This window comes from Acomys russatus, chromosome 7 (genome assembly GCF_903995435.1).
Source record: "Acomys russatus chromosome 7, mAcoRus1.1, whole genome shotgun sequence".
Lineage (NCBI taxonomy): Eukaryota > Metazoa > Chordata > Mammalia > Rodentia > Muridae > Acomys > Acomys russatus.
In genome coordinates, this window is record NC_067143.1 from 19,577,417 (window position 1) to 19,599,453 (window position 22,037).

At 44.3% G+C, this 22,037-nt stretch overlaps 2 protein-coding genes across 2 annotated transcripts in view; both read left to right on the plus strand.

Moving 5' to 3' along the window:
* Apba2 (amyloid beta precursor protein binding family A member 2) overlaps positions 1-22,037 on the plus strand; it is an 881,206-nt gene that overhangs the window by 453,760 nt on the left and 405,409 nt on the right. The window lies entirely within an intron of this gene.
* Positions 20,199-22,037, plus strand: part of Mtmr10 (myotubularin related protein 10) — a 44,587-nt gene continuing 42,748 nt past the window's right edge. The window contains exons 1-2 of the mRNA XM_051148668.1: positions 20,199-20,377; positions 20,877-20,937. Of these exons, the coding sequence (XP_051004625.1) occupies positions 20,318-20,377; positions 20,877-20,937 (121 nt within the window). The 5' untranslated portion in view covers positions 20,199-20,317. The remainder of the gene's footprint in view (positions 20,378-20,876; positions 20,938-22,037) is intronic.

The window sequence follows — 22,037 nt, forward strand, 5'->3', positions numbered from 1 at the left end:
GAGGAAATCAACGAAAGAGAGACTTTCATGAAAACGTCTCTACAGACTGTTGACCTTCGGCTCTCTCAGCTGGAGGAGCTGTCTGGCAGGATGGTGAATGCTTTGGAGAATCTGGCGGGCATCGACAGGTCTGATCTGATCCAGGCTCGGTCGCGGGCATCCTCAGAATGCGAGGCCACCTACCTGCTGCGGCAGAGCAGCATCAACAGCTCAGATGGCTATAGCTTGTACCGCTACCATTTCAATGGTGAGGAGCTTCTGTTTGAGGAGCCTGCCCTCTCCACGTCACCAGGGACAGCGTTCCGGAAAAAAACCTGTTCCTTCCGTGTGAAGGAAGAAGACGCAAAGTCGCACCTGGACGGGCCGAGCAGCCTGCACCACACCCCTGGCCCCAGCCCACCTGCCACACCAGGCCGCACCCGGCTAGCCCTGGATGGTCCCATGAGCACAGAGCCCAGACCCGGACCAGACCCTGCTGTCTGTGACTTCAAGAGTGCAGAAACTGCACAGAATCTCAACGCCCCAGGTGTTGCAGGCACTCAGCTGACCGTCGAAGGCGCAGTTCCCCACCAGCTGCGGGAAAGCCAACTCACGCGCTACTACCCGGGAGACCCCAACACCTACAAAACAATGAAGTCCAGAAGCTTCGTCTATTCTGAGGGGAGAAAGCTGGTCAGGGGACATAGCAACTGGAGTGCCGAGTACAGTTCAATTATGGACCAAGCATGGAACTTCCACTCGGCAGAATGGAAATGCCAGGTTCAAAGGATCACTCGCTCCCGCAGCACAGACATCCCGTACATCGTGTCCGAAGCTGCCTCGCAAGACGACCTGGAGGCTGAGGGCAGCGCTTCTCTCCTGGCTCCTCAGATCTCCAGGTCAGCCCTCACGGTCGCCGACAGGACTGAAAAGGAGAACTTACTATCTGTGAAGCCACACCAGACTTTAGGATTCTCTTGTCTACGATCAAGAAGTTTACATGGCCGTCCTAGGAGTGCTGAACCCTCTCCTAGCAAATTAGACAGGGCAGGACATGCCAGCAGCATCAGCAACTTAGCAGTTGTGGCAGTTGCTCCAGAGGGCCAAAACGCCAAGCAGGAGAAAAGAAACACGGAAACTGAATGCTAATCTGTTTTGCTTCTTTGATTAAAACATCAAAAAACAAAAAGAAACAACACACTTAACACCCAGCACCGCGGATGGTGCCGTGTTGGCCATCCAAAACATTATCAATTTCTGGAAATGCATTCGTTTTGAAATGGTGAAAATTTAAACTTAATTTGAATTGTAATGAACTTACTGTGGTGTTTTGTCAAGCACGTTTTAGTAAACTGTGTTGTTCTTAGTAGGCTGGGGCTGTAGCTCAGTAGGTAGAGTACTTAGTACACTCCAATCTCCAGGTTCAAACAGCAGTGCCACGTGAACTGTGTATAGTGGTGTACAGTTGTAATCCCAGCACCCAGGGAGGTGGAGGTAGGAAAATAAAAAATGTACAGTCATCGTTGGCTACATGGCAAGTTCCAGGCTAGCCTGGGCTACCTAAGATTGTCAAAAACAAATAAACAACAAACAAACAAACAAACATGTAAAAAGACACTAGGCCAGTGGGGCTACTCACTATCAAGACTGCAGTTCTTTCTTCTGAGGGCCACATACGGTCTGACAGAGGTGGTAAGGCACTAAAGTCACTACTGAGGCACTTAAGTAAGCGACACAAGAGAAAGTAAAGAGATAGTAGATGTGAAAATAGGGAAGGGAAGAAGAAAAATAAAAATTAGTAGGTATAAGAAGGAGTATGAGCCGGGCATGGTGCTGCACACCTTTAATACCAGCACTCAGGGAGGCAGAGGCAGGTGGATCTCTCTGTTCCAGGCTAGCCTGGTCTACAAAGGGAGCCAAGGCTACGCAGAGAAACCTTGTTTCAAAAATCAAACAACAAAACACAAACAAACAAACAAACAAAAGTGAGCAACAGCCACACACTTAGTAAGTTTTTATGAGCAGTTTTTGTTGGTTTTATGTTTTCAAATTTTACAAAGGGGAAAGCACAATTCTCTGAAAACTCACATTCTGATGCAGGATGACTGAGCTTTGTGAATACAAGGGTACTGAGCTTGCATTTTCCTGTCTTTGTAGTCCTTAATGGCAAAACCCAAATCAACATATCTTTTTATGGGAATGGTTTGTGCAAAGCTGTAGATGAAAACCTAAAGGCTGGTGGTTCAACAACCACAGTGAACAGCTCAAGGCTAACAATACATGGTGTTTCAATGTGGCGTTCACACAAAACAAAGAAATGGGTATCCAAAAAAAGCCACTTTCATTTGGTATTAAAGGTTAGGATTGCCCATTGAGACACATATGCCCAGGAAGGGGGTGTACGTATGCTCCAAGAACAAAGGGAAAGTTGGGGTGTTAAGACTGAAATGTCCTGCATGCTACTACCACAGAAGGCTCACTGACATTTTCCACAGCTTGCAAGAGCTGGCAGGTGCTGAATGGAGACAGCCCCTCTGCAAGGCCAGTCTCATCGCTATATCTGCAGTTTCATCAGTTACCCTCTATTTCATTTCATTGAAGTGGGACAGGATTTATTCCATTTTGTACATGCATTCTCACAAAGTCAACACCTATCGTAACACTAGGAGCCTGTGCAGTAGTCCAGAAGGGGCACAGGCACTGTCTAGGAGTGTCACCACTCAACCATACACAAGGAATAGAAAAGAAGACTCCTCTGGCTAGAATGGAGGTTAGTTGGTGCACAGTACCTCTAATAAGGACTCAAGGAAGTCTCTAGCAGAGAGCCAATCAACTGCCTAGAACCATTGATAGCACTCACGAAGCCAACAACTTCATAAAAAGAAACATCAGCTAGTAGATCCAAGATCTAAGAACAAATGGTGGTAGTAAGGAACCATGGCAGATGAAAATGAAAGATTTTGTTAAAAGGAACAAAAGGAGGATGAACAAGGTGATTTCTTCCTCTGAGGTACAGTGTGGAGGGTGAGATCGAGGGGAGACACATAGATCGAGGGGAGACACATAGATCGAGGGGAGACACATAGATCGAGGGGAGACACATAAAGACAGGCAGGCATAGAAGCGCAGAGCATCAGAGAAGAGTCTGTGGTTTGTTCTCCATTTGAAGCTCACCTTGGTGGTACCAAAGGAAGTGAGAAAATGTGATGAACAGGAATGAGACTGAATCCCCTTTTCCTAAAATAAACTAAAAGTTTCTTTAAAAGACTGAGATTTTAATAGACTAGAATCTCTGAGCTGGGATGAACCTTTCAAAATGTCTGAGCTGGGCGTGGTGGCGCATGCCTTTAATTCCAGCACTCTGGAGGCAGAGGCAAGTAGATCTCTGAGTTAAAGGCCAGCATGGTCTACAGAGTGAGTTCCAGGACAGTCAAGGTTACACAGAGAAGCCCTGTTCTATCTAAAAAAAAAAAGAAGTTGTAAGCCCTTTTTATTGACAGCCATACCAACAGTGGGCTTGTCCCTGTGAAAAGCCTATTGGTACCCAAGCTAAGGAGTACAAGTCCTTAAAGGCAAAAGCCACAAAGACCATACTTTATGTCAAAGTTAGATGAGGGTCGGCGTACCTTGAAACATTCATTCCTGGCAGAGCATAATAATTATTTTAAACGCAACCTGCCAATTATTTTTTAAATTATATCTTTTCTAGTTATTTTAGTTTACTTTAATTATTTTGATTAATACATCTGGACCATGGTCAAGGCGATTGAAATTTCAAATGTGTTGCCAAGGCAGAGTCAGAGAACATTGGGAGGAGGCGGGTAGAAGGCTGAGAACTGTCTAAACACACAAGAAATGGAGCCAGAACAAGAGGGAATTACTGTGGTCACTTCATTTCACTCAGTGTATCTTCTCTCATTCTTAAACCTTTCCTTTTGATAACAAAAACTTAATAAATAAATTTTTTCTTTTTTTGAGATTAGTGCAACTATTAATCACTTTTCCCTTTCCTCCCACCATGGCCTCTTTTTCCTTATTGTTTTACACACACACACACACACACACACACACACACACACACCCCTACATACATAAGTATAACACGATCAGTCTGTATAAGGTGTAATAACTTGTATGTGTATGTTTTCAGGGCTGACCATTTGGTGTTGAATAATCAATTGGCCAGCTCTTCCCTGGGGAAGACTTTCTCTTGCTCCCAGCATTCCTTAGTTGCCTGTTATTCTTTGCCAGTGAGGTTGAGGCCTCTTGGGATTCCCTCCATTTACATTAGCATATCTATTGCCCCTCTTCAGCTCCTGTTTAGGCATGCTTTGGTGAGACTTAAGGAGTGTAGCTTCTGACATTCCTAGGAGACAAAAATCTCACACCAAACTCCCTGGTCCTCTGGCTATTGCAATCTCTCCTCCCCCTTTTGATCCCCCGAGCCTTAGGTTCAGGAACTATATTATAGATGGGACTGGGTTCCACAACTATGAATTTTGACTGGTTGTGGTGTTCTGTGGCAGTCTTTCTCTTTTACAAAGAGAAGTTTCCTTGAAAGGGGCTGGGGGGGGGGGTTAGGACTACATTTATCTGTTGGTATAAGGACAAATGTTTAGAGTCCTGGTTTAGTATTGCGTTGGTTGTAGGTTCTTCTCCAAGACCCATTGTCTCACTAGCCCTGGATAGTCGGCTAGGTTTCCAGTACCAGGCATGATTTTCCTCTTGTTGTGTGGGGCCTTAAGTCAAATCAGAGAGCCGTGGGTAATTGCCAAGATGTGTGTGCCACTACTGCCGCCTTAGGGTTGTTATCCCGCCATGCTGGGCGTTGTTGTAGTTCATAGGTATCATACCTGGGTAGGACTGTTGACTGTTCCCTCTGAAAATGTGCATGGTACCTTGTGGTACCATGAAAGCCAGTACTCAGGCATGAGGATTTCCAGCTCTGGGCCCTGCATCTGAAGTGTACAGCGTCTTCAGCAGTGTGGACTTACATACACTCCACCTCCACGAGGCAATGGCCATAGGGTGTAACATTTTGGGAGTCTCTTGGATAGCCCTGACCAACAACTTCAAAGATGCCCCTTTTTTTATGGCTGGTGTTAGGTGTTTTTGTTAGATGGTCTTTGGCTCTTAAAGGAAGCATCGTCAGCCCAGATTCACTTGCTCGCTATATGTATGTTTATACATCAACTCATGTGTCTTACAGGAGTCTTTAGGCAGTTAAAACAAGGTTCCTTATCCTCACTGCTATTTTACCCTTCACCCTCTTTCCTCTGTATTTTGATAACAAAAACGCTCAGCCTTAGCCAAGTGCAAAAGAAGAATAGATTTCTTAGAACAGCTTGAAGATCTATAATGGAACCAAGTTGAAGAAGGGAAAGCTTGTCCCTGAATTCTCCATCTCCCTGTTCAACACACACACACACACACACGCACACACACACACGCACACACACACACGCACACACACACACACACACGCACGCACACACACACACACGCACACACACACACACACACACACGCACACACACGCACACGCACACACATGCACACACACACGCGCGCACGCACACACGCACGCACACACACGCACGCACACACACGCACACACACACGCACACACACGCGCACACACACACGCACACACACGCACACACACACACGCACACGCACACGCACACACACACGCACACACACACACACGCACACGCACACACACACACACACGCACACACACACTTGCCGAGAGTTCTCCTACTTTGCCTCAGGTGTGGGTTATATGTCGTATCCCTGTAAGTCTCTCTTAAGAATGTTGGCACTTATATCTTATTGGCTGTTGAGTAAAAGCAACTTTAGACGCCATACTTTTTAGGGACATTTGTTTTACAGATTCAAATGATTAGCTCCCAATGGTGAAACCTGAGAATGTGTGGCAGGCCAGATATTCTTAAGAGCTTCCTTATGTAGCATAAATCATACCATGTAGGTATTCATGTATTCTACCAACACAGCACAACTCAGGTACCGAGAGTTCTACCCACAGGCCTGGGCCCAGCTGCTTGGTGTGGCATTGTCACAGTCCCCATTGTCATCACAACTTTGTCTAAATACTGGGAACCAGATATCAGGAATAAATAGCCAATGTAATGAAATACATGGCATCACCTAGTGCATTCAAATAAGAACACTGCATATGTTGAGCTGTATTGGTGATCCATGTGAGGCAAGAAGAAAGTCTGGTCCAACACAACTCAGTAGCCAGTGTTGGTTCCAAACTTCTAGAGTCCTACATCAGGCACTTTACTTTAGGCATATTTAAGTACAGTACAGTTTTGGGGGGAGAAAAAGGTTTCTTGGTGACAATTATCTCAATCTTGTGTACAGATTAAAGCTTAAGCATGACTACATTGAAACTCTTTTGCAATGTACATGTGACCTCTTCCACAAGAATGCGTTCTGTAGCCTAAGGGCCTAGGTGAGGATCTGGTGTCGTCATACAGATAGTGTAGAGGTCACCAGGCGATAAAGAACATGCAACATCTCCCTTACGGATGGGTTCTATCTGGAAAACAACACTCAATAAAGATGTTGAGGGAGGAAGAGGAGTCTGGAGTAAACATAGTCTGGGAAAGTCAGGTGTGGCCTGGCCCTACAGATAGCACAGGTCAGTAGGCTATTAACTACATCCACTCTCAGCTTTCTGGGTGGAAAAAGAGGTATACAACATGTCTTCAGCTGAAGATACAACTCAGCGTGTTTAACAGCCCCTGTTTCCCTAGTGCTTATCCGTGAACACAAGGGCCTAGTGCCCTCACAGTCTTCTGTAATCAAGGTTTCAATTCTTACATTTAAATTGTGAATGTTGTCAAACAGTAATTCCATATTCAGGTGCATCTTGCTGAATACACTGGGAATAAAGAGAAAGATTTCCTTTAAAAATGGTTTATTATGGGCTGAAGAGATGGCTCAGAGGTTAAGAGCACTGGCTTTTCTTCTAAAGGTCCTGAGTTCAATACCCAGCAACCACATGGTGGCTCACAACCATCTAGAATGAGATCTGGTGCCCTCTTCTGGCCTGTAGGCATTACACGCAGACAACACTGTATACATAATAAATAAATAAATATTTTTTAAAAATGGTTTATTATAAAGGATAGAGAAAATTACATGAAAAATACGCGATTTAATTAAGTATTATACAATGGGTATCTTTGCAACCGCCACCGAGATTAGTGAATTTGGCAACTTAGCTGTGGTGGCATGTATCTGTCGTTCTAGCTACTGGAGCACCCAAGTTCGTGTGGTTGAGCTAGCCTGGGATAACATAGTGAGGCCCTTATCCAAACAACAGTAATGATCAAATAAAAACCACAACACATGTTTAAAGACAGAGAACTTGCCGTCCACTCCAGAAGTCTCAATACCTCTATTCTCCCCCAAAGAAACGAGACAGTTATCTTGTTCACAAAGACCATTTCTTGCTGTTCCAATCAGCGCCATCTGTATTTGATGACTACCAAACTGTGTGGCTTAAGTCATTCATCTCATGGGTTCTAAGGGTCAGAAAATACGCAGGCACAGCCAGTGATTAACACCCTGATTTGGATGCTTGCTGATTCCTGGGGTGTAAATACTCCTACCAATTTCAACCTGCTACTGGGGGACCCTTGAGTGTAGAATTGGATGACAATGCCAGCAATTGCCCATTACACATCAGCCTAGGCCTGCAATAGCACACCGTGGTTTCCATGCCATGGCATCCAGGGAAGACTTAGCATCTGGAGGTGACTCAACAACTGTGGGCTGAAATAGCCAGAGACATTTTGAGTCACGTGTCTGGAAACTGAGCCTGACTCTCTGCTGGGATCTTCGTCTCAGAACAGAGTGCCAATCTGTGGTGTCATGAGGGAGACCCAGGCTCCCTCACAGTAAGCAGATTTCTCACACTGTGGCTCCAGAGTCCAAAAGCGAGTGTCTTCTCAAGCAGGGAGGAAAAGTCAGCATTTTTGTGGGAGAAGTCATGCAGACTTACTTCCCATGCGTTCTGTCGGCTACAACTGAGTCAGCCACTAAAGCCAGCTCAGATTCAAGGGGTGGGGTCACACACAGGAATTTGCTGACATTTTTGCAGACAGGTTTTAAAGTCACTGCACTTGTCATTCGCTATAGTTTTTGTTTTCCTCCTGAGTGGGTTTTGGAACTGTGGTTATCATTTTTGTTTTTACTTGAAGGACTTTTAAAGCTGTATTAATCTTCTGGCTGACCCTCTGGGCTCAGTTTACTCATTCAAGAACACGGGTCATTTGTCATGCCAAGTCCCTCTGGTCTAAATTTTACCTCTTGGATACTTAGAAGGAGCTTGGTATGTTCCTCTGTTCTGCACAGCGGTAAGAGGACTCCCGGGGCTGCTTAGACTTGGGGGTCTGCAGCAAGACAAAAAGAAAACTAAGGGACGGGAGAAGAAGAAGAAGCTCTGCAGCTTGGAATCCAGCTTCCCTTTTCTTCTCATTGAAAGTCAAGAAATTTCAACAGCACTAATAAAGCCAAAATTGCCTGCAGAGATACGTGTTTTCCTAAGGACATCTCAAATAAAGATGTTAAAACCAGGAAATGAATCATGCTTGCTTAGGGTCAGAATGCATCTTACACCTCTCTCACCCTTGAGTCTAAACAAGGCACCTCAGTAGGCCTCTTATAATTTTACTTCCAGCTGATAACATTTTTCTTTACGGTAAGAAAATTAAGCAAACCAGTTCCCATAATTTTTACTTCATTTTTAAATCACTTAAATTTTAGCTTTGTTCAATCATTAAACCTTGTTATAAATTACATCCTTCCAGCGACATAACTTAGCAAGCCCCAGAGCATGAATACAGCCAACACAAAGATACCTAAGTGTGACTCTTAAAATGCTCACACCCAGTCTTGTGTTTTATGCTCACTGATGTGTAGGCATGTCTCCTCCTTCACCATCCACTCTCAAAGCTAAAGCGTGTTCTCGCCTTGACAATAAACGTCATGAATGTTGCTTCGCCCTGACTCATCCTGAAATGTCTTTCTGTGGTATAGTCAAAGCCCAGGCCGTGTCTGAGTGCAGGTCCCTGAGGGGGTGGGGGTCGGAGGAGCTTCTCAGGCTGTTGGCAGCAGAGTGGACCTCGATTTCCCAGGGCTCCCAGCAGGGTTCAGAATTTGCTACTTTTGGCGAGGTAGTGATGCCCCGCTCATCTTGCTCATCTCAAGACACATCCATTCGCACTTATTTTTTGTTACCTTAGCAAGTGGTGATGTTCAGTTGCCAGCTTCCTTCCTTCATAGGAGATCAAACATTATAATGGGTTGGCTCAGTGGTTAAGGGCACGTGCTACCAACCCTGACACCTGAGTTTCATCCCAGGGACTTACACAATGGCAGAAGTGAACCGACTCCCACCAGTTTTCCTCAGACTTCCACTCCCTCAAATTAATTGCTTAATTAATGTAAAAATGTGGCAACATCCAAATTCTCTTGTTCTTTTGGTTTCTTCGTTGGAATGCTTCGTAAAGAGATGGTTGCTTTCATCCACTGGTTATGTGCACGGCAGGATGGCTCATGCTGTGACACAGAACTGCTTGACTGTTCCCTTGCATGTGCCACCTTCACAAAGAGTAGTTTTCTATCTGGAAATGTCCACTGGTCCCATTATTAGAGCACAGGCTTATATATGCATGTGGCAGAGTTCATCTGTCATATTTACTACCTTCTCATACTTTCTTCTTTCCACACTTTAAATATGTGACTTCATTTTCTTCCAGCATGGAATGCGGCTGCCAAAAATTATGATAACAATCTAATTTCTTTCATCCCAAACTCGTTTCTTTGCTAGCTACAAAGATATTTTCATTATTTTTCTCTTTTAAGAGTCTGAGGCCGAGCATGGCAGCACGTGCCTTTAATCCCAGCACTCTGGAGACAGAGGCAGGCAAATCAATGTGAGTTCAAGGCCAGCCTGGTCTACAAAGTGAGTCCAGGACAGGCAAGGCTACACAGAGAAACCCTGTCTCGAAAAACCAAAAACAAAAAAAAAAAAAAGAAAAGAAAGAAAGAGTTTAGGAAGCCAGGTGCAGTGGTGTGCGTCTATAATATCAGCACTCAAGGAGAAGAAGCAAGCGGATCTCTGTGAGTTCAAGGCCAGCCTGGTCTACAAAGCGAGTAGTTCAGGACAAAAATGAGTCTGAGTTTTAGAGGAATGTGTTTTAAGGCTGATATGTCTGGATTAGAGCCCTCAATGAAATATATTCTTTCAGTTTGTGGTTTCAAACATATATTCTAATGTCAATGAAGTTAATCTTTTCAAACAAGAAGAATATTAGTTAATTATTTTAGCCAGTGTACAAAGTGATGGGTTTCATTGTATTTCCATACCGTGTGTCACTATACTTTTATTCCTCTGGACTTTCCCTTTTCACTGATCTCCAAACATCTCTCCTTCTATTTTCATGTCCTGTACATTCTATTTTTCACACTTATTCCCTCTCGTTTTCTTTTTGACTTCTTTCTCCCTTCTCATAGTTCCCTTCTTACTATCATGCCAATATGTATAGATGAGAGAAAACACTTCGTATTTGTCTGATTTGTTCTGTTTAGCATAGTGCTCTTCAGTTATATAAATTTCCTGCAATGCCATAATTTTATTCTCTACAACTGAATACTATTTCATTGAGTATGTACATACTTCTTTCTTTATCCATTCATCTGTTGGTGGATAGCTAGGCTGTTCCATATCTTGGCTACTGTGAATAGAGAGAGCCGTAATACACATGAATGTGCAAACATCTTTGTGGGATGATATAGCTGAATCATATGATAGTTCTATTTTTTGTGTTTTGAGGAACATCCCTACTGGTTTCCATAGTGACTGCAGAAGTTACGAAATGTTCCTCTTTCTGTACGTCCTCTTTGGTTTTTGTTTTGTTTTGTTTTGTGTGGGGGTGCGTGCGTGCGTGCGTGCGTGCGTGCGTGCGTGTGTCTGTGTGTGTGTGATAGGCATTAGGCATTCTGATTGCAGTGAAATGGAGTCTGAGAACAGTTTTGATTTGTATTTCCCTGATAACCAAAGATATGGAACATCTTTCAAGCATTTACTAATCATTTTTATTTCTTCCTTTAAGAAGTGTCCATTCATGGAGAGATGGCTCAGCAGTTAAGAGCACTTATCCTACTTCCAGAGAGCCAGGGTTCAGGTCCTACCACCTACATGACAGCTGATAACTACGCAGTTCCAGAGGACCCAAAGTCCTCTTCTCTTGGCCTCTGTGGGCACCAGGAACACATGTGGTACATAGACATATGTGCAGGCAAAACACCTATACACTTTAATTTTAATTTTAAGAAATTAAGAAGTATCTATTCAATTGATTAGTCAGCTTGGATCATTTGGGGCAGGGGGAGTTTGGAAAATTTGTATTTCTTTCTGGATTCTAGGTCACTACAGTTGCCCAAACATCCTCCTCTAATTCTGAAAAGTGTCTCGTTACTATATTTCTTGTCTCTTTTGCTGTGCAGAGGTCGTTTCATTTTGAGATTACATTTATTTGTTCATTTGTGTACATGGAAGAAAGGAATGTGCATGTGCATGGTGCACGTGCGAAGGTCAGAGGACAACTTATAGGAGTCCTTTCTCTCCTCCCACCATGTGGCCCCGTGGATTGAACTCAGGTCACTAGGCTTGGTGGTAAACATCTCCTGTACTGATTGAGCTTGCATCTCACCATCTCTGTGCATCTCAAGTTTTACGTTTCAAGCACGTCTATTTTCTTGGAGCTATTTTGTGTGCAATTGCAGAACTTTTCAAACAGTCTTTTCTTGACATAAAGTTAATTTTTTTCCAGTTTCAACCCTGTTGATAATCCCTCCCTACACCAAGATGATATGTGAATACAACTTTCTTTGTATGGAAGTGTCAAGAACCATTTCTGCCTTCCAAGAAAATCCAACATATTTTACTCCTTTGAGGCAGTCATCGTGAAAGTCGGGCTTTTAAAAAATTCCACTGACCATTAGTGCAATAAAAATGAGATATGACTAGTCATTGAGTACATCTGTTGTACTGACCCACTTAGAAAAAATGAATTTAAAAAACTGTTTCAGTGGAAGGATTTTAAGAGCTGAAAATTGTCCCTTTTTCTTCTGTTCAGAACTATACCAAATCATTTTAAAATAGTGTTATTTAACATATAAACTGTATTGCTACATAGAAAATATAGTTTTAAGGGAAAAAAAGTCAAACTGGGTGTGGTGGCACACATCGTTAATCCCAGAACTGGGGAGATCGAAGAAGGCAGACTCCTTTCTGTTCAAGGCTAGCCTCATCTATAGAGCGAGTTCTGGCCCAGCTACAGCTACACAGTGAGACCCTGTCCCAAAACAAAGGAAAAAGGCAGGCCCTTTCCTGAAGTGATTTATATTTTCTTCTAGTAGTTCAGTGTTTCAGATCTTAAGTCCTTCGACATTTGAGTCAGATTTTGTTCAGGTGAGAGATAGCAGTCTAGTACCCCCTTTTCATATTGAAGGTGCCCCCATTTCCCAGTACCATTTGTTGAAGAGGCGGTCTTCCCAATTCTCCAGTTGTCTTAGCTTATTTTCTTCTTGTTGTGATAGAATATTTGGTGCGAGGGATTCACCAGAGAAGACTGCTGGGACACGAGTCTAAGTCAATAGAATGTCTTTATTATGGGTGTTCAGCATCGCTGTGTAGCCACTGAGCCTTTCTCAGGATAAGCTTTTTAAGCACAAAAACCATGTCCTGGGTTGACATACTTCAGTTAAGAAGAACAGTTCGCCAAAAGCAGAGCTACAGAAGCTAAAAAGCAAGATTAGTACATTTTGAGACTTTTTCCAGAACAAAGAATTTTGTTTTACTTTTGGCCGGTGGTGCTGTCTACAAGCTGTTTTACTTCTTCCATCATGGAGTCAGTTGTGCTAAGGTCTGGGGGCACTGTTCCGTACTGTTTCCTCTTTTGGCTCTCATGGAGGCTGCATCTCACCTGGAAGAAGGGGCCTCCTTTGAACTACAGTTGATAGCATTTGTGCTGTTTCCTTACCCTGCAGCCCCCAAACCTTCCTCTGCACCAAGGATAATATAAGATTTGCATACTGGATTTTTTTTTTTTTTTTTTTTTTTGTCTGTGTTAAATATCTGTCACTTTGTCCTTGTTCCGGTTGGGTTTTGTCTTTTTGTTTGTCACCTTGGCACAAGCCAGTGTCATCTGGGAAGTACAACCTCAATGGAGACAATGTTTGCTCTTTGGGAAAATCTGTGGGGCCATTCTCTTGATTGGTGATTTTATGTAGGAGGGCCCAGACTGCTGTGGATGGTACCAGTCCTGGGTTGGTGGTCCTGAGCAAGCCAGGGACAAACCGGTGAACAACTTCTTCCATGGTCTGTGCTTCAGTTCTTGATCCCTGAAATAAATAAACCCTTTCTTTCCAAAGTTGCTGTTGGTCGTGGTGTCTTTCTTACAATGATAGAAAGCAAACTAGGGCAGGATTTGGTACTAGAGAGTAGGATGTGACCATGACAGACTTGTCCCTGTTGTTTGGGGAAAGATTTTAAAAGTGTTTGGAAAAGCCATTTGTGCTCCAAGCTTGATGGGATGTCTTGTGGGAGCTTGGAAGGTCAGGATGTTGAGAGCAATGCAGACAGTGAAGGCCTGGCTTGTGAAGTTTCAGAGGGACAGTGGAAAGCCCACTGGAGACTTTATTGAGACAGTTTCTGTGACTATTTTTTAGTAAGAGTCTGGGTTTCTGGTCAGCTGTGGAAAACAAGAGACCAGCACCATGGAAGTGAAAACTTTGTTTTCTTAGGCTAATTGATGCTGGCTAGCTGGGGCTGAGCAGTCTGATGATCCTCAGGAGAGACCTGCATCATTAAGGGGAAATCTTCTGGGAGTATTTCCTCAGAGTTAGCACACAGAAGCTGTGGTCCATGGTGGTCACGGCTTCATCTCATGCTGACAGCCAATCTTGGTGATGTGTAAGAGTCTCCCCTGTGAATCTGATCTTGGCAGCATGAAGGCTGCAAGATGGACAGGGAGTCTGAAGGTCATGAGTGAATCCCAGATGACAGATATGGAGCTACATGATTTGATTTACCTTGCCGGATGTTGGTTTTGCTTTGGTTATAATTGTGCCCTGGTTCTCCCATCTTGGAAAAAGAAATTATTTACTTTATTTATTTTATTTTACAGAAACCTAAAGTTGGGAGACTAGAATTTTAATGAGATGTTGGGTATTTTAAAGAAACTGGCCAGGCATGGTGATGCAGGCCTTTAACCCCAGCACTCAGGAGGCAGAGGCAGGCGGATCACTGTGAGTTTGAGGCCAGCCTGGTCTACAAAGGGAGTCCAGGACAGCCAAGGCTACATAGAGAAACCCTGTCTCAAAGAAAAAAAAAAAAGAAAAGAAAAGAAAAGAAAAAAGAAAGAAAGAAAGAAAGAAAAGAAAAAAGAAAAAGAAACTGAACTTTTAATGTGTTTTAATTTTTAAAAATACTGTGGTACTTTAAAAGTTATATTTTATACTAACATGAGATCTTGGGGATAAACATGAAGGAAAGGGAAAATATGGTTTAATAGTGACAAGTTTGTGTGTCAAATTGACAAAGGGTCAATTGTGCTGGTGAAGTTTCTTGTCAGCTTGACGTAAGCTAGGGTCATCTGGGAAGAAGGAACCTTAGGTGAGAAAGCGCCACTATCAGATCGGCCTATGCGCAAGTCTATTGAGTATGCTCATGATTGCTAATTAACGCAGGTGGGCCCAGTCCACTGTGGGCAGTGTCATCCCTAGACAGTGGTCCTGGCTTATGTAAGAAAGCAGGCTAGGCAAGGGATGAGGAGCAAGCCAGTACACAGCACCCCTACATGGCCTCTGCTTCAGTTCCCGATTCCGGGTTCCTGCTTTAAGTTCCTACTGTGACTTCCTTCAGTGATGAGCTATAACATGAGAGGAACCGTTTCCTCCGCACTTGCATTTGTTGTGGGGGTCTTTATTACAGTAACGGAAAGCAGATGACGCCAGCCCCTTACCTGTTCTGTCTGTCTCTTATCTTTCCAACCTCCTTGGGCATCTTCAATTCTATTGTTCATCCTTGAGATCCTTTTAGCTCAGTTTTTCATTTTGAAAGTGGGTTTTCTTTGTTTCTAATTCTACTCATTTTTTTTTTTTTTAACGTTTCTAGCTCAGAGACGTTACCATTTTGTGTTCTTCAGACCTCTGCACTCCCTCTGAAACAGTAGTTTTGATCTGCCTAGTGAGCATATAGCTCTGTGGTGTGTTTTGTCATCTGTAGGAATGTTGCTTCCTTCTTATTCCCTTTTATTACAGCTGTTTTCATTCCTTTGTGGTGTGTGTGTCCATGTATTTATGCATTTGTGTGCAAGTACAGGTCATGTGGAGGCCAGATGTTGAAGCTGGTATCGTCTATCACTTTCTGCCTTTAAAAAATTATTTTTAGAGCCGGGCGTGGTGGTACACACCTTTAATCCCAGCACTCAGGAGGCAGAAGCAGGCAGGATCGCTGTGAGTTTGAGGCCAGCCTGGTGGTCTGTAAAGCAAGCCCAGGACAGCCACGGCTACACAGAGAAACCGTTTCAAAAAAAAAAAAAACAATTTTTTTTTTTAATTTTATGTGCATTGGTGTGAGAGTATCAGATCCCCTGGAGCTGGAGTTACAGACAGTTGTGAGCTGTCATGTGGGGACTGGGGATTGCACCCAGGTCCTCTGGATAAGCAGCCAGTGCTCTTAATCACTGAGCCATCTCTCCAGCCCCTACACCTTATTTTTTGAGACAGGGTCTCTCACTGAACCTGGAACTATCAGATTCAGGTATTACAGGTGGCCAACAAGTCCTAGGTATCCTCCTGTCTTTACTATGTCCCAGGAATGGGGGCATAGACACAGGCAGTTGGGTTTAGCTTTTTATGTGGGTTCTAGAGGTCAAACTCAGATCCTCTTCCTTTGCAGCAGGTGCTTATGGACCGAGCCATCTCTCCAGCCTTCTCATTGACACCTTTTTTCCCCCTGAGATTATTTTTATGTGAATTTTTTTTCTTAAGTTTTGGAGGTAGTGTAAGACAGCTTTTCCAACCAGCTCATATTCTTAGCTGACCTTCCTTGCCTTTGCTTCTTGTTGACTCAATTTTGCTTCATTCTCAGCAGTTTGTCCTCAATGTGGATTCTTTTTCCTGGAAGGGAAGTCTCCTTAGGCTGTTTTCAAAGTTCCTTCAGTCCTACTTCTCAGCCTCTCCCTCCACCAACACACACCTTATAAGGATCCTGTTGTTTTCTGCTGCTTTTCAAAAAAAAAAAAAATTATCTCTGTTTCTGTTTCTGCCACCGCCCTCAACCAGACAGACGGGATCTCTCAGCAAACACCTTAGGCTACTCTGGAGTGCTGCGGATGCCTCACTGATTCTTGACAGTAACACCACAAACATTTCAGGGTGACGAGCGCTTGTTAGTGTCATTTCCTCTATTTTGGAATGGCCCAAGGATATAATTTCCCTTAGGTATGTAGTTGTCAAGGCTTCCCTTGGGCGTTTTTTTGGGGGGATTCTCTGTTTGTTCATTCTGCTTTAATATGTTGTGGTTTTGTCTGGTTTATATGTGGTCTGAAAACCTTTCGTGGCTTGTCATCTTCCCTGAATTATCCTCTAACACACTTCAACATTTGTAGTTGTTTTCTTGAGACCCATATACCCAGCCAAAGGCGTCATTCTGCAGACATCAGCTATGCCACCTCTAGCCAAGTCCACAGCAACCAATGTCTCCTGTTTTATCTACACTGTTGTCACAGGCCCCAACTGCTCTCTCCTGCTGTGCCACTACAGCAGTGGATGGTTTAAACTATTAAGTCAGGTCCCTCAGCTTAGCTCAGTTTCCAATTATTAAGGACTGTAACTGGCCTGTTGTTTTCCCTCTGACCCCCTCTCTACTGGATTAGGCTGCTTCAGGCATCCTGGCCTCAGACACATCATTTGAAGCTTTCACCTCAGGGTATTTGTGCTGTTTGCTTTTGCCTCAAAACTATTCCTGTTGATTTTCACCTCCTTACTCCCCTTAGTCTCTGTTCAAATGTCATCTAGGTCATAAAGGCTTTCCTTGTTTTTTTTTTTTTGTTTGTTTGTTTGTTTTTTTTTTTTTCTTGCTTGCTTGCATAATGAAAAATTTTTTTTCTTGCTTGCTTGCATAATGAAAATTTCATGAATGTAAAGAACATTAGCCTCTTAAGAGGTCCTGATTCAGGCTCAACTCAAAGCTGGCACTCAATAAAAATCTGTTAACTGAGTGAATGAGTGACTAAAGGAAGCATAAAGTATCTAGCACCCAATAGTTATTCAAGAAAAATATCTCTCTCTCTCTCTCTCTCTCTCTCTCTCTCTCTCTCTCTCTCTCTCTCTCTCTCTCTCTCTCAGAAAAGGAAATGATCTCTAGGGGATGCCAGTGTTCTCTATAACAGAAAAGACAAAAATGGAAACAGATGTGTAATTAGACAAACAGCTTAAAACAGTGACACAAAAGCTAAAAGAAGGGCGTGGTCTAATACACCAAACATACAGTAGTCAAGATGAGACTCTGAGAAGAGGCTTGAAAATCTGTCAACAGACTGACTTCCATCCCCACCTCCAAACACACATGCTGAGACATTGATGCCTGATGAGACTGTATCTAGAGACAGGGCCCTTAAGACAAAAATTGGAGATTAATCAAATAGGGTTAGTATTCCAACAAGAAAGTCCCCCCATGTGAGAACATAGCAAGAAGGAAGGTATTAGCTGAAGATGCTGAGAGCCCTGGTGAGAAACATCTTTGAAGCTGAGGCTGGTAGCACCAGATGGCCTGTAATCCCATCTACTGGGAGGCTGAGGCAGGATGATCCCAAGATCAAGGCTAGCAACCAAGTAAACCCTGTCAATAGAGGAGTTGGGGCTATAGTCCAGTGGTGGGGCACCTGCTAAGTGCATGGGGAGTCTGGGCTTCAATTGCTAGTACAGCAAGAAAAAGAAAAGAGGTGGGAAACCCAAAGTCATCTTGACAGAGCCTTGATCTTGTGTTTCTCAGACTCCATAACTGTGAAAATACATTTTTGCTGTCTAGACCAGGATGCCTAGAGCAGCCTAATGCTGCAGGAGAGGAGTCAGAAGCAGCAGGCCCAGTGGTCGAGTAGTTTGTCACAGTAGCCCAAGTGCCTAAGCAGATTAATACTAACTAGATATCCAGAATATGTTACTAAAAGAATTATCCAGAAAGATTACTGTTAAGCCAATAACAGATCTGGAGTTCTCGTATTTTTAAATTTTTGCTGACATGAATATTAAAGCAGCAGATCCTCAGAAAACATGAACAACAGAACTCCCTCCCCCTAAAAGGGCACAAGTGTTTTAAGATGTATATTTAGACAAATATGGGGTAAATTCATTTAATGTGGAAAAGTAACAGAATAGTTGTAAAAATTAAATGTGCACCACTGTTTTTTCTTGAGTAATTCAATCGAATTTTCTTGTCAAAGTACAATCAAGTGTTACTAAACAGGTTAGTCAAAAAGATCCAGAGCTCTGAATCCAGGATAAACTGGAGAGCAAGTCTTTGAATTCTTGAAAGCTCTCTTGTATGTACACACCCACACCCACACACACACACACACACACACACACACACACACACACACACTGTTGGTGACATGTTGGCATGGTGACTGTGATTTCTGGGGCCACATCAGTTTCCTGTGACATTCAGGATAAAATTATGGATGTGAGGCAAAAGTATAAGGGCATGGAATTCCACTGGCTCCCTTCTGCCAAAGGCCACTTCCCTTCAGAAGCAAGGAAGTCTAGACAGGTCCGGTACTGTACAGGAGTTGAGCTGTTAAAGCAGTGGATTCTCATTTCTACAATCTAGTGTATGAATGTAGAGGGAGGGAGAGAGAGAGAGAGAGAGAGAGAGAGAGAGAGAGAGAGAGAGAGAGAGAGAGAGAGAGAGAGAGAGAGAGAGAGAATGAATATGGAAGGACACAACTGTTCTTAGGTATGGTGGATGAGGAAGTTGATAAAAAGGAGAGCATAGCCAGGGGCAGAGAAAACTGAGTCCTGAGTGAACTTGACTCTAAGCCACTTGAGAACAGGGAGGGGAAAGGAGAGGAGAAAGGGGAACTAGGTGCAGCAGCCTGGAGGGCAAAAGATAAAAAAAAGGGGGGGGGGCAGGTAACCCAAATGGCTACATTATATAGGGAAGAAGCTCTGCGGGAAAGTTCTGGGTAGAGGGCTGGGTATGCCAGCCATACCCTGTAACTGGTGGGGACTGAGGAGAACCTGGTGGCCAGGTTTGCTTTAGCACGTTAAATAGTCACCTCAGCCTTTTGTCCCTGGCTTGAGACTTAACAGTGAGTAGTCCCTACAGCGCTGGGGTCTCCGCTCCTTGGCCTTCTGATGATAAGTATGAGGATGGAAAAGGAAGAGAGACAACTTGCTTAATATCCCTTTCCACGTAAAGTTTAACGAGAAGAATAAAACCCGTAGACTAAATTGGGGGGTTCTGGTTTGCCAGCTAGTATCATCTGTCCCAGGCACCCAGCACAAGCGAAGTCTCAGGAAAGGAGCCAGTGGTTAGTTCGACTGGTAGAAAGATGTGGAAAGAGAATCTGCCGTGGCGGCTTGTGTGCTTTGAAGCCTAGATCTTTGGGTGGTCGAGTGTGGATACCCTCAACACGCAGGCAACTGTAACAGTGAGGCCTAGAGTTGCCCGGGGGTTTCTGCACTTCTCTCGCTTAAAAGAAAACAAACCCAGCAACAGTAAAAACCGATGCTAGTAGCTCAGGAGGGATGACTAACAGACCTCAGCCATCACAGATGCCGAGAACTGGGGTCCTGGGACAGGAGTTGCAATGCTCACTGCCCACCACAACGCTACAGCAGCCTCGCATGGCTGTCTGGACCCCGCGAGTCGCAATAGGTCCGTGAAAGCTGCCATGACCCAAGCGGGCCTCCGTAGAAGCGCGCTCTCAAGATGGCCTCTCGGGGGGGCCCCCCCCCCGCAACGCCCCACTCCAGCGTCCCGCTCCGCGACAGTGCGGCCTAGAGGCTGGGAGCTTCGGCCGCCGCTCTGCGCGGCGCTTCCGGGGATGGGCGTGGCTCCTCTCAGCCCCGCCCATCTCGGGCGGGCACTCCGCCTCGTCGGTCCCCGCCCGGCAGTCCGCCCGGCGGGGCGGGCCGCAGACCCGGCCTGGGCAGCCGTACCGGGAACGTTGAACCCAGAGGAGTCTGGCCGGCCATAGGGCCGGGGCGCACAGGCGGCGGCACCATGTTCTCCCTCAAGCCGCCCAGACCCAGCTTCAGGTCCTACCTTCTGCCGCCGCCCCAGGTAAGCTCTCGCGGCTCCGCGGGCCGCCTGGGGACCTGGACGCGGCGCGGGCGAGCGCGCCTCCCGGGAGCCACGAGCGCGGTGGAAACTTGTAGAGCTCCGCGGCGGCGGCCATTCTCTGGCTGAAGTCCTTCGGTCCCTAGTCCTGTCGTGTCGAGACCTTAATGGGGGACAGTCCCGAGCTGCGTTTCTTTCCTTCCTTCGGGGCTGGCCACCGACCCTGCTGTGACTGCCAGATGGTTGCAGCGCAGTGGACACTTCGCAGAGCTTACCTGTCTAGTAACTGAGAACTCTTGAGAGCGGCTTGGGCTGTTGTAAATATGTTTACTGTCAGGCTCTCAAGTCCATAGTGGGTAGATCTGAAAACGATCGCGACTTGAACTTGAGTTTTAAGTAGGAGATATGTGTCTGTCGCATGTGTCATCACTTAGAAACTTTGCCTTAGTGTCTTATGACGGGCGGTATTTGGATTTTGCTTTATTTTGTTCATGTCTTTCAGACTGACGATAAGATCAGTTCCGAACCGAAGATTAAAAAACTGGAGCCAGTCCTTTTGCCAGGTAAATTTGAAAATTCTAATGTGTTTTGGACTGAGATTGCACGGATTGGACTGGATGGTACCTGTGTGGTTAACTTTCTCCTTCTATTATCTTAAACTTTTACCAGTTTAAAAAAACTTAAGAAGTGAGAAGAATAAAGAGTTGGCCAGACATAATTGATGTTTGTCTGGGAAAGTTTAAAGTACAGTAGAAGAGTTTCAAGAGCATAACGACCTCATTACTGTCTTCTGAAATGTTAGTTTTGAAAGAAGTATCTAATTACTTGGGTAGTGAAAGTTCTTTTGCCCTACATGTGTTAGCACCTAATGAACTCATGATTAATAATCAGATCATCATTTTTAATGTGTTTTGATAGTATGAAAAGCGTGCCTGTGTCTCTAAGCTAATGGCTAGCAGACATTGAATCACTCCGTGTTTTTTGAGGTTGTCAGCTGTCTGCAAATTTGCTTGTTTTCAGTTTAGAACTTTGTTTTCCAGCAGAGGCACTATTGACCTTTCCGGCTGGGCAATTCTTTGTTGTGTGAGAAGCTGTCCTGAGCTGACAGCCATCCCTACATTTTGGCCTCGATCTGTTCCATGCCCGTGGCGCCCCATCTCCTGCTGAATAACTGTCATGGCCTCAGCACAACCAGAATGTCTCTAGACATTGCCCTAATATCCGCCCCCCCCCCTCTCTCTCTCTCTCTCTCTGTGTGTGTGTGTGTGTGTGTGTGTATGTGTGTGTCATGAGTGTGCCTCTTAGGGTTGAGAATCACTTGTTAAGAACTAATTTACCAAAAAAAAAAAAAAAGAACTAATTTACCTCAGATAACGTCCCTAGAAATAGATGTAGGGGTTTATAGTAAACAGTTTTACAGTGTAGAAAGTATTATTTGATTATTACTTTGGATTGTGTAACATTTACAGAGTAATTAAAGAGAAGTTGGTTATTCAATGAGCTTATTAGGGCAAATTGCCAGACATATAGGAAGGCCTATCTATCTTAAGCTTAAACTATGATCATAAACCAGTTTGCTATGTTAGAAATCTCAAAATCATCAATTAAATAAGATAGTTAAGATTCTGTTGATGGTAACTTAACAAATGTGGAAATTTTAAAA